The sequence below is a fragment of the Rhodamnia argentea genome, chromosome 2 (assembly GCF_020921035.1).
Source record: "Rhodamnia argentea isolate NSW1041297 chromosome 2, ASM2092103v1, whole genome shotgun sequence".
Classification (NCBI taxonomy): domain Eukaryota; kingdom Viridiplantae; phylum Streptophyta; class Magnoliopsida; order Myrtales; family Myrtaceae; genus Rhodamnia; species Rhodamnia argentea.
In genome coordinates, this window is record NC_063151.1 from 24,682,270 (window position 1) to 24,697,119 (window position 14,850).

The 14,850-nt window shown below is 44.0% G+C and overlaps 2 protein-coding genes and 1 long non-coding RNA gene across 4 annotated transcripts; 2 read left to right on the top strand and 1 right to left on the bottom strand.

Annotated features, from left to right (window-relative positions):
* The first annotated feature begins 924 nt into the window (after positions 1 to 924).
* Positions 925 to 5,710, top strand: LOC115752762 (probable pre-mRNA-splicing factor ATP-dependent RNA helicase DEAH5). Of its 2 annotated transcripts, XR_004016790.2 has the most exons (3): positions 925 to 4,397; positions 4,936 to 5,437; positions 5,564 to 5,710. XR_004016790.2 is itself a non-coding variant. In XM_030691110.2 (2 exons), the coding sequence occupies exons 1-2, from the start codon at positions 1,195 to 1,197 to the stop codon at positions 5,327 to 5,329; spliced, it is 3,597 nt and encodes a 1,198-aa protein (XP_030546970.1). In that variant the 5' UTR covers positions 926 to 1,194; the 3' UTR covers positions 5,330 to 5,475. The 2 variants fall into 2 exon arrangements, 1 of the variants encoding a protein (XP_030546970.1); XM_030691110.2 differs by lacking the exon at positions 5,564 to 5,710 and having other exon boundaries at positions 926 to 4,397; positions 4,936 to 5,475.
* Positions 5,711 to 9,610: 3,900 nt separating this feature from the next.
* Positions 9,611 to 10,817, top strand: LOC115752681. The gene is made up of 2 exons (XR_004016779.2): positions 9,611 to 10,252; positions 10,349 to 10,817. It is a non-coding gene; the product is annotated as an uncharacterized LOC115752681 (long non-coding RNA).
* Positions 10,818 to 11,154: 337 nt separating this feature from the next.
* LOC115752676 (shikimate O-hydroxycinnamoyltransferase-like) lies at positions 11,155 to 14,259 on the bottom strand. The gene is made up of 3 exons (XM_030690965.2): positions 14,120 to 14,259; positions 13,130 to 13,597; positions 11,155 to 12,298 (listed from the first exon to the last, which is right to left on the bottom strand). Exons 1-3 carry the CDS (start codon positions 14,231 to 14,233, stop codon positions 11,363 to 11,365), a joined length of 1,518 nt encoding a protein of 505 aa, XP_030546825.1. The 5' UTR covers positions 14,234 to 14,259; the 3' UTR covers positions 11,155 to 11,362.
* Positions 14,260 to 14,850: the final 591 nt, after the last annotated feature.

The following is a 14,850-nucleotide window of genomic DNA, read 5'->3' on the forward strand; positions in this document are numbered from 1 at the left end:
GTGAAACACCGTTCTTTTGATAGGTTTAAATCGAAGCGGGCTTTACCAACCTGTGATGGTAGTTTTACACAAACATTAAGGGAGAGACGAAGGCAGCAAGAGAGTTTACCGCCCCCATGCTGGGGACTGTTCGCCGGGCCCTTGCTATCGACATATTCTTCACGAGAGAGAGAGATATGAAAAGTCAAGAAGGAGAAAGTGTGGAGAAGGAAAATAAATGATGCGAACAATAAGAAGAAGAAAAGTGTGACCTGCAAGGGGAAAAAAGAAGAAACAAAATAAAAAAGAGTCAATAAAATAAAATATGGGAATCGCGTTTTTTGAATTATAATTGAAGTGATGGATTACACGAGGGATAATATCATCAAAACATTAAGATGATGAGTGTTAAAACCAAAAGAGGAGTGAAAAAAGGGCCGCCCTATAAAAAATGCGTTTTGTACAATGTCCAAAGGTAATATAGGGTATGTCCATTTTGGGGTAAAGTTCGCGATAAAAGGAAATGCTTTTCGAAAAATTTATTTAAAAAAAAAAAGAATTTATTTTCCTAACTTTAAGCATGCATATTTTCTTTGACCATAAATATTTTTCCGTTAATTCATCATTTTCAATAAATCACAAGCTTGAAAATTCAGAAAATTAGTTCGCGAATTTTTTTTTCATAGCGTACAAACACGCTCTTATTTGTGAAAGTCGAGCGCTTACTCTTGCATCACCGAAAAAATAATCTATTAGACACTTATTAACTTACCATTCTTGTACGGATTATAGGATTTCCTGAAATTAATTAAGATGCAATGTGTAATGTGAACTCTTTTTTATTCTCTTATCACTAATTTTTCCTATTTTCGCTCGAGAGTATTACATGCTGCGGCGGAGGGTACAATTGAAAGAATTCTATAAATTCGGGACCAAAAAAGCAACCGTCAACGGAGAAGGACGGTCAAGACGAAGCGCCGACGTCGTTTTTTCCCGCATCAGCAAAGCCGGAATGAAAACTTCGGCTTCCATCTTCTCCCTCCTCCTCCTCCTGCTAACCCAAATCCAACGTTCCAATCTCGTTTTCTAGGGTTTCGGTTCCTGTTGCATCTTGAAGGATCTGGTATTCACCTGATCAATCGAGCCTCCATAGCTAAAACATCCCGTCTAGTCTCGAAAAACCCTAACGGAACTTCTTTGCGCCCGCCCCGAGACATGCCTGCCGCCCCGGCCGCCGATGGCGACGGCGGCTTGAAGAAATTGGAGTACCTGTCTCTGGTCTCCAAGGTGTGCTCCGAGCTCGAGACTCACCTAGGCTTCGGCGACAAGGTGCTCGCCGAATTCATCACCGAGCTGGGCCGGAACTGCGAGACGGTCGACGAATTCGATGCCAAGCTCAAGGAGAACGGGGCTGAAATGCCCGACTACTTCGTACGTACTCTTCTTACTATCATTCACGCGATTTTGCCCCCAAGTGATGGGGCTGATAAGCAGCAGGGGAAGAAAGGCGGCGATGGTGATGGTGGTTCCAAGGGTCCGTTCAAGGCTTTGGGGATTGCTGACAGTAAAGAGAGGGTGAAGGGCCTGGAGAGGGAGCTGGAGTTGGAGGTGCAACAGCGGAGGAGAGAGAGTGGAGAGTATGAGAAGGAAGAGAGAGATAGGGATAGGGACAGGGACAGGGACAGGGATAGAGAGAGGAGAGAGAGACACCGGGATAGATATGATAGGAGAAGTGACGGAGGGCATAGGGATAAAGAAAGAGACAGAGACAGAGATAGACATAGAGATAGAGATAGAGACAAGGATCATGAGGAGGATGATAGAAGGGGAAGGCATAGAGATCGGTACGAGAGAAGTCGAAGGGACGGCTATGAAGATCATGAGGATGACAGAAAAGACACTGGGGATAGAAGGAATGGTAGGTATGATTCCAATGAACTGGAGCTATATAAGGTTTATAGAGGGAAAGTTTCTAGAGTGATGGACACGGGGTGCTTTGTTCAGTTGAGCGACATTAGGGGTAAGGAGGGCCTGGTGCATGTTTCACAGATGGCGACCAGGAGGGTTGCTAATGCTAAGGAAGTAGTGAAGCGGGATCAGGAGGTTTATGTGAAGGTGATTTCCATCTCCGGTCAGAAATTGAGTCTTTCCATGAGGGACGTGGATCAGGACACTGGAAAAGATTTGCTTCCACTGAAGAAGAGCGACGGTGATGATGCTTATCGTACTAATCCAACTTCAGGGTCAAGGGATGGGCCTGTTGCCAGAACAGGTCTCTCTGGGATTAGAATTGTGGATGAAGATGATGTGGCTCCATCGAGGCGACCCTTGAAGAGGATGAGCTCACCGGAGAGGTGGGAGGCGAAGCAATTGGTGGCTTCAGGTGTGTTGAAGGTAAATGATCACCCAATGTATGATGATGAAGGGGATGGAATGCTGTATCAGGAGGAGGGTGCTGAGGAAGAGCTTGAAATTGAGCTAAATGAGGATGAACCTGCGTTTTTGCAAGGACAGACCAGATATTCTGTGGATATGTCACCGGTGAAGATTTTCAAGAATCCTGAAGGGTCCTTGAGTCGTGCTGCTGCACTGCAGTCTGCTCTTATAAAGGAGAGGAGAGAAGTACGGGAGCAGCAACAGAGAACGATGCTTGATTCTATTCCAAAGGATCTTAATCGTCCTTGGGAAGATCCCATGCCGGAGACAGGCGAGAGGCATCTCGCTCAGGAGCTCAGAGGTGTCGGCTTGTCAGCTTACGATATGCCAGAGTGGAAGAAGGATGCCTTTGGCAAAGCATTGACTTTCGGGCAGAGGTCGAAGCTCTCCATCCAGGAACAGAGGCAGAGTTTACCCATTTACAAGTTGAAAAAAGAACTTGTCCAGGCCGTACATGAAAATCAAGTTCTTGTTGTTATTGGTGAAACTGGTTCTGGAAAAACTACTCAGGTTACTCAGTATCTGGCTGAAGCAGGTTACACCACAAGGGGTAAAATTGGATGCACTCAGCCTCGTAGGGTGGCTGCAATGTCTGTTGCCAAGAGGGTGGCCGAAGAATTTGGTTGTCGTTTAGGTGAGGAGGTTGGATATGCAATTCGATTCGAGGATTGCACAGGACCAGACACTGTTATTAAATATATGACTGATGGTATGCTTCTTAGGGAGATTCTCATTGACGAGAACCTGTCCCAGTACTCAGTAATCATGCTTGACGAAGCACATGAGAGGACTATACACACTGATGTCCTTTTTGGACTGCTTAAGCAGCTCGTGAAAAGGAGACCTGATCTTCGGCTGATAGTGACATCTGCCACATTGGATGCGGAGAAGTTTTCTGGTTATTTCTTCAACTGCAATATCTTCACCATCCCCGGGAGAACATTTCCAGTGGAGATTCTTTACACCAAACAACCTGAAAGTGATTATTTGGATGCAGCTCTTATTACTGTATTGCAGATTCATTTGACAGAACCCGAAGGCGACATCCTACTTTTCCTGACTGGTCAGGAGGAGATTGATTTTGCTTGCCAATCTCTTTATGAGAGGATGAAAGGATTAGGCAAGAATGTTCCTGAGCTGATTATTTTACCTGTATATAGTGCCTTGCCCAGTGAAATGCAGTCAAGGATATTTGACCCAGCACCTCCGGGGAAGAGAAAAGTGGTTGTTGCGACTAACATAGCTGAAGCATCTCTCACAATCGACGGCATATATTATGTTGTCGATCCAGGGTTCGCAAAACAGAATGTCTACAATCCGAAGCAAGGTTTGGATTCACTTGTCATCACTCCTATTTCACAAGCATCCGCGAAGCAACGAGCTGGACGTGCTGGGCGTACGGGGCCTGGTAAATGTTATCGCCTCTATACAGAGAGTGCGTACCGCAATGAAATGTCCCCTACCACCGTCCCTGAAATCCAAAGGATTAATCTTGGTCTCACTACTCTTACATTGAAGGCAATGGGTATAAATGATTTGTTATCCTTTGATTTCATGGATCCACCATCGCCCCAGGCTCTGATTTCTGCCATGGAACAGCTCTATAGTCTAGGAGCATTGGATGATGAAGGGCTTCTCACAAAACTGGGAAGGAAAATGGCAGAATTTCCTCTGGAACCGCCCTTGTCGAAGATGCTTCTTGCTAGTGTAGACTTGGGATGCAGTGATGAGATTTTGACCATCATTGCTATGATTCAGACGGGAAACATTTTCTACAGGCCTAGAGAGAAACAAGCCCAAGCAGATCAGAAGAGGGCCAAGTTCTTCCAGCCGGAAGGAGACCATTTGACTCTTCTTGCGGTTTATGAGGCTTGGAAAGCAAAGAATTTTTCTGGGCCATGGTGCTTTGAGAACTTTGTTCAGTCTCGATCCCTGAGGAGGGCTCAGGATGTCAGGAAGCAGCTCCTCACCATCATGGACAAGTATGTGTTCACATTTGTCTTTCAAAATTTTTGTTCTGCTTCCAAATTGCAGTATAATTTGTTGCTGTTGTTGTATAAGCTTGTTTTTCCTGATCCATATTTTCAAGATCCCAAGCATATTTATACAACATGTTAATATGACTTATTGGTGATTAGACTTTACTAGCTACTTCCTTTGGCTCTGTTGAGTACCCATCTTGTTGCGTCAATTTATACAACATGTTAATATAACATGTTCAATAATGCTGCCCATAGATCATATTGTTATTTGTGTTGACTTGAACTTGTGTTGTTTGTTATATTGATTGTTTCCATCCTTAAGAAAAGGTAACGGAGGTGAACTGTGTGGAATATCATTAAATGGATCTAAATGCACTCATTTTTCTCCTACTTCTTCTGTAGGTATGATTGTGTGCTATTTGCTTTTGAGCTACAGACTGAGTCATGTCTGGAGTTCTGCATACTTATTGTCATCACACCTGACTTTTGTGCCTTAAGGAGCACTCAGGTTAATTTGATTTTTGACAATGCATTTCAGGTATAAATTGGATGTTTTCGGTGCTGGAAAGAACTTCACAAAGATAAGGAAAGCAATCACAGCAGGGTTTTTCTTCCATGCGGCGCGAAAAGACCCCCAAGAAGGTTACAGAACCTTGGTTGAGAATCAACCAGTCTATATACATCCAAGTAGTGCTCTCTTCCAGAGACAGCCTGACTGGGTTATTTACCATGAGCTTGTCATGACCACAAAAGAGTATATGCGTGAGGTAACTGTTATTGATCCTAAGTGGCTTGTGGAATTGGCGCCAAGATTTTTCAAAGTTTCAGATCCCACCAAGATGAGCAAGCGGAAGCGTCAAGAACGTATCGAACCTCTTTATGACAGATACCATGAACCCAATTCCTGGCGTCTCAGCAAAAGGCGTGCTTGACTTGTATGATTTGCATTTCTGTCTGAGTAGTCCTCCATTTTGCTTCATAGTGTAAATGTTTATATCTTACTTTTTGCAGAAGGTAATTTGTAGAACTCCTTCGCTGAGGCATAATGAATACAATAACTTTTCTGGTTTGATGGGCATCTTGTCTTTCTGTTTTCTGTTGCTTCATAGTGTAAATGTTTATATCTTACTTTTTGCAGAAAGTAATTTGTGAACTCCTTTGCTGAGGCATAATGAATACAATAACTTTTCTGGTTTGACAGGCATCTTGTCTTTTTGTTTTCTGTTGCTTCCTATTGAACTTTTTGAGTTGAACAACACATTAAGCTTGTATTAATGATAATCCTCAAGGACGTACTGGTTTTGATGATTAAAGTAGTTGAGGATGTTTGACAGTAGCTTGTCACAAGCATGTGCCCCTCCCCCTGGAGATAATAGTTGGGTCCTTTGAGTTCTATCTACATATAAGATGTGTTGGTGTTTTGGATGTGTTTAGGGATGGTCTTGGACTAAGAACTCTGAGAAGTGTTCACTACCTATCAAATAAGAAAATGACGGATCTTCTATTCCTTGGCCATGTGAGGATTTAAGAGTTCCACTTATTCAGTTGGAAATTGTTGGTGCCTGGATGTAAATTTATCATAAAGGGCGAAGCTAGAAGAGGATAAGTTTGATGTTCATAAAACATGTGAAGAGAGGGGTTCCTGGTTGCTTTTTGTTGACTGCCTTCAAATAATGCTCTGGCTTGTGATGGAATTGCCAGTGTTAGGAGGTTCTGCCTGTGAGGCTTCATAAATTCTCTACTGCTATGTGATGTTGCTAGTTAATTTTCAATCGGTACTGTTATTTTTGTTTGGCCTTTCACTCTAATGACCAAGAATGCAACCTATTTCACTCCCCAGTAGGAAGACCAGAATCAGAAGATTTTTAATTGTCCTTTTGAGATGCATAGACTTTGACCTCACTTACAGCTATGAGGTTGGAAGGATGTTAGTTTTCTCATGCTATGTAGAATCTTCAATGGAAAAGGAATTGGGAGATTTCCTGTTCATTGCTTGTATGCATAATCTTCAAAGGAAGATGAATTGGGAAGATTTCCTGCTCATTGTGAATTTTCTTGGGTAAAAGACGAGTCAAAAGGGAGGGTAAGAGCAGATGATTTACTTTTGCTGGGATCTAGTATGCCAAGTTTTCTCTATGTTGTTGCCTTTCCCATGGTGATCTTCTTGTTGTTAAATTCCTCCACGGTGTTGTTTTCCTGGATAACAGGCGTGAAGATTTTCTTATTGATGATATTGATATTAAGGATAGTGGGATATTGGGGATGGTGAGTAGTGACGATATTGATTGCTACCACGAGACGGAGGTGGGAGCTTCTATTGCTAACTATGGATATAATGGCTATTTTATCTTCTTCTTTTTTAATTTTCTTCTTGCATGCTGTGGCTTTTCTTACTAGGGCTTTGTTTGGGAAGTTGCAGAGGGGGAGAAAATGAGAGGTGGGTGTGGAAAATGTGGTAGAAATTGAAATTTTTGTGAGAAGAAAGTCGAGGGAAAATCAAAAACTTTCCTCCATGTCTTCTCATCTGAAATCCACATCCTTTGAAACATAGCATTAGTATCCTACTATTCTTTTGGTACTTAGGAGTTATCTTGATCTTTGCCAAATAGGTGTTTTTTCTTTTTTTTTGAGCTGCAGTGACTACAATTATGCATCCATCCGGATATTTGATTCTGTTCGTGACTAACACCTCCAGCTAGGTTTAGCATTTGTGCTTCAGCAACTAAAGTTAAATATTGTCAGGTTACTGTTGTTGTTATTTACACTAGGGGCGTGCATGGTCCGGGCCGGTCCGGGCCGGTCCGGTACCGGCATGGAACCGGGGACCGGACCGTAGTCCCGGTCCCCATATTTTCAGGACCAAGGATAGGACCGGGACCGGCGGTTCCGGTCCGGACCGGTCCCGGTCCGGTCTCGATCCCGGCCCAGAGGGACCGCTAACTATTGAAAATCTAGTCAACTTAATAAACTATGCCATGGTAAAAACACAGCGACTCGCAATGACTTCTATGATCGACGAACTTGACCAAAATGTTCGAATTCAATACCAAATCCAGCCATTACATGATAAAAACATCACCAATCGCACTCAAAAAAGCCTGCAGAGAGAAAAGATGATCAAAAACAAGATGGAAAATAAAACTAAAAAGAGAGTTTTGAAGAGGAGAGTGCGATCATGCAAGGTTGGGAAAAAAAATGGACAGTGGACTTTTATTATTTTGTTTTGTTTTCAATTTTTTTTTTGCAATTGTATATATTTATATATAAATAATTATATATTATTGGCGGTCCGGTCCTGTCCCAATACAAGAAACCCGAGGATGGACCGCCCGTCCCACCGGTCCCATTTATTGGGACCGGGGACCGGACCATCCACCTCAAGGACCGGACCATCCACCTCAAGGACCGGACCAACCCGGCCGGTCCGGGCCGGTCTCGGGCTGGTCCGGGCCAGTCCGGTCCAGTTTGCACACCCCTAATTTACACCCGCAGCTAGGTGAGCATCATGCTGCACTTAGAATTTTCCTGTTTTCCGTTCGGTTGTAGATCATGATCAACTCTATATATGATTGTTCCTCTAAACCACGATGTAGGATTGGTGAAGAAAATGGAATTGAGAAGCATGCTGCGCTTTCTTGTGTAGAAAATCATGTGGGTTTTGAGGGACGGCAGCACGTTTCCTGTTATTTTTAGCAATGTCAATGACTAAAGTAAAGCTAAGTTGCCCAGGTTATCTGTTTATATGACGTGACTTATATATTGGGTCGGATCAGTAGCTGGTTGCGGTCTGGTTGGTCAACATCAAATACTTTGAAATGGTTGTGGGCACCTCCAGCAGATCGCTTTTGATACTGCAGAGACAACGAAAGCGCATTCCATTCCATTTGAATTGGTTAGTCAGGCGATGCCGTCCTGTTGAATGTTGGATGTTATGCTGCTAGATAGACCTTTCTGTGATAAGCAAGCGTATCTCGACATCCGAAATACATGGTTTGCCATGGCATTTTGTCATTACTTCCGATGACTTCGATAATTTGCATTTCTTCCTGCCTCAGTCTATTTAAGAGTGTGCTTTTTAGGAATACACCAGTAAGTCGCTGGAGAGCGCTTCAGTTTGTTCTTACAATTGCCTTGGTCTGTCTCCGTGATCCAGATTGGCCTTTAAAAATTGCCTTCCCTTATTAGCTCTATGCTACAAATTAGGGACTGGCAGGATTAGGGAGAAAGAATACGCCGGATTTGCGGGGTAAAAGAATGATACATTTCCTTTCAAGGCTGTCATTCTTACATAGAAAGCATTTTTAAAGCACAGAATCTGAGGGTCCTGTTTCAAATCCTTAAACAATGTGACGAATCTGATGACTCTTAGGTTTGTTTTAGTGTTTTCCTTGCTTTATACTCTTTGAGCTGATGAGGCTTTAGATGCTCGCACTACCCGGAATTCTGCAGCAGTTCTTCTCTTCATAAACAAACTAAGAATCGATTCTGCACCGCCGTTCTCTTTTCCAAAAAGCTAAGCATCGCAAATGACTCGCAAATTTAGAATCCACTAATGACTCCCAAATGCTACTAAAGAAGATAATGACCACCCTCTGAGTTAAAATCCACATGACCATTTGCCGAAAGTTTATGCCCCTTGCTAGCGTAAACCTCATCCCTGGTCGGACATTCCGCGGGATTTTACCCCCCTCTCTACGGACAAATTTGCGACCGAGCGAAGAATGGAGCAGGACTACCGTGTGTTGGCAACACAAGTTCAAGCTGGCGGCTCAAGAATGTCAGTGTTTCGGAATTGGAGTCATTTCATCTCCATGCATGAACGAACGTAGGTGTCAAATGTATTAGACAAAACTTTGGAAAAAATAAAAGCCCTTTATCGCCATTCAGTTTCACTTGTTGGCGCTTCTTCTCCCGCTCAAATATGTCTGTACGTCGCAAAACGAAGGTTAAAAGGATAGTCAAGTGCTTAGTTTATAATTCGGAGTGTTAAGTGCGGTAATCCTAATAGTGATGGCGGTGAAATGCGTTGTTCCCTTCTACATTTGACCCCAATACATGATCAGGAGGACATCCAGTAACCTCCTCAACATCTGACTCAGATCGATTTGCCTCACCCGCTGTGAATAAGTATAGTTTATGTCATTCGCTGAACTCTCTTCCAAGTTCCAACCAACCATGTAAAGTAAGTAGAGTTCTTAGACCGAAAAAACGTAAGTATAGTTCCAGTGTCTCCATCTTTCTAGGAAAGAGCCCAATGTCCTGGGAGAATCAAATTACCCAGTCTGGCGAATCGCATCGAGATATGCAAGAATAAGGCGATGTAGATTTCGGTTGGTCACAGCTTGAAAAAAGTGGCTCCAGTTTCACGCAATGGTTGAAATATCATTCAGCTGCAATCTTTCTGGAAGAATAGAGGACTGGCACCGGCCATTCTCCTTTAATTCCCTTGAGCAAGCACACTGCCAGGCAATCTCCTCCATAGCTTTTTTCATCTTTCCCTCCCCAGCATACTTGTTTATTCTCTCTGGATACTTCTTTGAGAAATGTAATCCACATGGAACCCACAGCACAATCTTTTTTTATTCAGTAAAAAGGAGCTCCACATCTGTCTCCGGTGCCTTCTGGTACTTGGAAGCAGGCTCTCTCTCTCTCTCTCTCCTGCAAATCACTGAATCACTCTCTCTTTCCTAGCTCAACTCTGCAGAGAGAGAGAGATAGAGGTTACAAAATGAAAATGAAGCTTCTTGTGTGGTTGTTTTTCGTAGTGTCTGTTCAAACCATTCTGATCTTGGCTGTTGAATGCTTCTCCGATCCATCCATCTCAACCCACAATACACAAGGACGGAAAGTTCGAGGTAGGGATGTCTTTCCTCTTCATCCTTTCATTGCCACGCATTAGTGTCCTATAAATGGTCAGAAGCCAGCATTTACTCCTGTGGAAAATGCTGCAGCAAGTTATGCAGGTTTGAACGAGACCGGTGGATTTTTGGGAACTGCTGATGGGAGCCTCCCTGTGATTTCTGTTACGAGAAAAGGTTCAAAAGGGAAGGGAGCTTATGGTGGTGCAAATATGGTCCATCGACCACCGCGTATGAGAAATGCAGCATCGTCCTCTGCTGCACCTCCTTTCTTGGTATTCTCGGCTATGTTGGCGACTGTCAGTTTGATCTATCCTTGTCGCTTTTAAGGGGCCCACTATGCTTGTCGTACATCGCAATCTGGGACCGTATATATGCTCAGCCTCGCGTTTGTGCTTCCCAATATTGCCTTCTTTGGGAATTTGACTGTTGTTTTAGTCTATTGATGTTATGGCGGTTGGTTGTGTTACTGTTGTGTTATGAGCAGAACTTCCTGGGATACAAGTCTAGCAAGTCTTAGCTCTTAACCTTGATAATTTGATTCTTCATACCAGGTTTTTTTCTGTTGCTCTCTTTTCTTTAGACCTGCCAGCCCCACTGATGGTTAAGGCCAAGTCTCCTAACGCTTCTTGGGCCATCAATGGGAAGGCTCAACCAATACGATGGTATTCAAATGCAACCTTAGAAATGATTGCCAAGCAACTTGTTCAAATTCGAGAACTTCCAACTTCAATGATGCATTTGTATTTCAGCAGGCAAAAGTGGACATAGCTCACAGACCTGCTAGTCCTTATAGAGTCAATTAGGACCTTCATATCAGAAGTAGCTCTCTGGTTGCGTTGTTCATTGAGGCCAGTTTAACATCTCATCTTTGACAAATCTCAGGAATCAAAAGCAGAAAAGCATATCTAGCTTTAGATTGTAAATTGTAACTTCAAAATATAGTACAAATTCTGTGAGCCCTGTGCGATGCATGTAGGGATCCCATTGCGGCGTACAGCCGCATTGGTGCACTTTGCATTACGAATGAATGACATGCGCAAAAGATTTCTTTGATGAAACTAGGTAGAAGGAAAGAAGAAACATCTTTTCCATTGGTATTAGAACTCAGTCGTCAAGCTTGCACCTTTTTCGTGGGAGTTCACCAGGGAAGTCGTGCAAGAATTTCTCAAACTGTTTCATGTGCTCCGTTTGCAATGAGATAGCAACAGAAAAGCTCCCGTCACTGGTTGGGCTAGGCAATATGAACGACAATCCCTCGTATGCAATCCCGCCAGGCCCCATGAAGATAGGGCGCCCCCAACCGAAGTCTGCGTCATGGATAGGCAACCTGACCCAACTAGTAATGCCCAGATTTGGACACCTAAAAGTATGCGCCCCGCGAACCAGTGCCGAGAGATCAGGCTGGAGCTCCAAGTAATCAAGGGCAGATCTTAGGTAATCGTCGTCCATTCTCACCAGCGACTCACGGACCTTCCATGCAGCATAAGATACTGGTTTTGATTGGAGATCGCCTGCAACAGCGATTGGCGTGGCTGTAAAGATCACATTGCCAAAATAACCCTGCGGAAGTGGTGGAGACAATCTCATCCGTCCATCTGTCGCAATGTACAATTTACTGTCTTGATCATCTGCAAGTCCGCGTGCTCTGCACACACATCTCCAAACATGACCTGCCAACATCTCATAGGAACTATAACTAGCGGTGTTTCCATTTTCTAATTCTGCCTGTGTCTTCAGGGTATCTAACTGTTCCCGAGTAACTTTGAAAATAGAAACAGTAGTGCTATATGGAGCTGAATGAGTAGTTTCAGGAGAAACTTGCAATGCAGGTGGAGACTGGTATTCGGTATGAGGGAATTGAGGCCGTGGTGGGCTGCGGGCGCGCAGAACGGTCCGGTCGATAATTGGAGGTAGCTTAATGTCAAGTCCACGAGCCAGATCGGACCATGTGTTCACAAAGTGTAGACCAGAAAGTCCATCGGCCACATGGTGCTGCATGCCAACACCAAGCGAAACTCCACCACACTTGAAGTATGTAACCTATATAAAGGAAACAATCGAAATTAAATAACACCGAAATCTGATTTGAAACCAAGTACTTGATGAACATGCAACTGCTAGCAATCATTAGCTTCCACGTTGCTGACTCTTAAAATATCAATTTGCTAATAGTAGGGTCAAATTCTGGTTGGTTTTTATGCCTGAATTCCTGGAGTTAGCAAAGCTCAACCAGGTCTCTCAACCTAGAAGCAAACTAAAGGCACCAATATGAGACCTTAATTGTTGTTGGCATGTGCATTCCCTAGTCTGAGTCAAAGATAGAGGTCTTCTTCAATGTTTTAAAGTTGTGATGTTTAACAAAACCATAGCTGACAGAAACCAAAAAGTTGGTACAAGATGACCTACTTGGTTCCCTCTCTTGTACTTTCAGAAAGGGAGAGATTTTTACTTCCGAGCATTGGACATGACTGTTAAAATCAAGGTTCAACTTCTATTTGAGGTTTCAAAAGTACTATCTAGACCAAAGCTCACAAAGCATGATGAGAAAAACATGGGCACAAGGACATCCAAGAGCATATGGTTCCTGAAAACCGATTATGTTTAGTAAAGTACTCTCACGTTTGCGGCTAGACACAGTGACTACCCTTTATAAGAAATCATTCATCATTAGTTTTAACTGATCATTTTTTGTTTTCACTTCAGTTGCAGTTGTAGAACCACAAATTGTCAGGTCAGCTATCTCTATCTGATAATCCTACTGGCCTTGAATCATCACGAGTATCATCAAGAGTTCATGAGAATCCATTCTCACCACATTAAAAAGAACCACGGAGCAAATTCGAGGAACAGAATCAAAAAGAGAAATCACACCTGTAGCACCAAAATAGGGTACGAGGATATCCCACCAGAGTAATCCACAGCGGGAATAAGCTTCCGGAGCTCCAAAGTGGGTGCGAAATTCCCGAAATCATCGACCAACGAGCTCGTCTCAGCCTCAACAAACAGCACGCCCTTGGCATTGCAATCGATCTCGATCCGGCCATCTTCATCCCTCTTCAATCGCCCGGCCATTGGGTAAAACGGCACCAACGCTCTGCTCAGCGCCTCTTTCAGCACTCCGGCATCGAAGAAGTCAGCAGATCCGGTTGGCCGGTAGAAGTACACGCTTGGCGTGTGCATGCTCGGGACCACCAAGTCCACATTGGCATTCCACAGGGCACGTCTCGGCGTGTCCTCAGCCGGACACACCATAGTCGACTCTTTGATGCTAATTATCATTCTCGAAAATGCCGATTTTATTTGAGCGCCCCTTATGCTAATGTGTGCATTGAACCGAAACTGCAACACACATTATAGAAACAAGAATGGCAAAAAAAATCTAGTCTTTAGTGAGCTTCCACACCGCGGTCTCCATCAGAAAGTTGGTGAAACCTAGTGGTTAGCTTAGCTTTCTCTATCGACGTGCGTTTGTTGGAGAAGAGTCATTCATCACCAGTTGACCAAGACGTTACAAGAACCCCCCATTAGGTAAAATCCACAGCTTTTCTAGAAAAGAATTAGCTGGAACCCGGAAGACTGCATTGGGAGCTCATTGAACAGGTGTACTCCACTAAAAAAAAAAAAACACACGAACGGAAATCCTTGCGATCAGACGCACAAATCTGTTGCTATGCTCAACAGAACGCTCTGAGAAAACACAAGCTCAAGGGGTCAAGTGACAGTGATCTCTCGACGTGATCTGCCTAAGAAACGGCGGCAAGGCAACTAATGACATGTCCAAATCAAATGCAAAACAAAGGAAGAAAAGATAGAAAATGCAAGAGCTGTCAACTTCCCTCAAAGTGTTTCCTGCGAACTTACCAAGAACCACCCGCGCGCTTCAATGGAGGCAAAACGATGTCCGTGTCGCAGAGCAGAAGAAACCCAAGAGGAGGATGGAGAGAGAGAGAGAGAGAGGGAGAGGTGGTTTCTCATTTGGTGAAGAGTGCGTTGGAGGAGTTCAAAATCCTACATGAACAAAGTTTTCAATTGGCGAAGAAGGCGTGTAAGAATGACCGTCGTTTCACCAACCCCCGCGCTAATGACTCCTGCCAAATGCATGGGCGCCACGTGGACTTTCTCGCTCCGATCCGTGTCTCCATCTGGCAAAAGTTGGTCATGGTCGCGTCTAAAACTTCCGTCCTCCATCGTCAGAAGCAACAGACGATTTATGAACCAATCTTCTCTTGCTCTCGGCTCTGTCCATCGTCTGAAACCGTTGGACAAGCTCGAGCCCTACATCCGGCGGCGCCGCAGCTGGCCACTGGCGGGCCAGTCTCCGGCGTCGGTAACCTCCCGGAGAGCAAGAGCTGGCCCGCACGTGAAGAGACGAGCGAAGAGGATAGCATGTTGGGGTTCGGAGGCATGATAGCCGGTGCAAGAGGAGCAGCAGAGAAGCGGGAGAAGTTAAAAAAAGCATCCGGTAGCATTGACGATTCGGTAACTCATGGGGTAAAAAAAAAAAAAAGAAGCAGAAAATCACCCATAAGCTGAATCTTTTTGGGTTTTTATTGGTCTGATCAGAGTGATTGGTCGGAGAAAGTTGAGCCGCG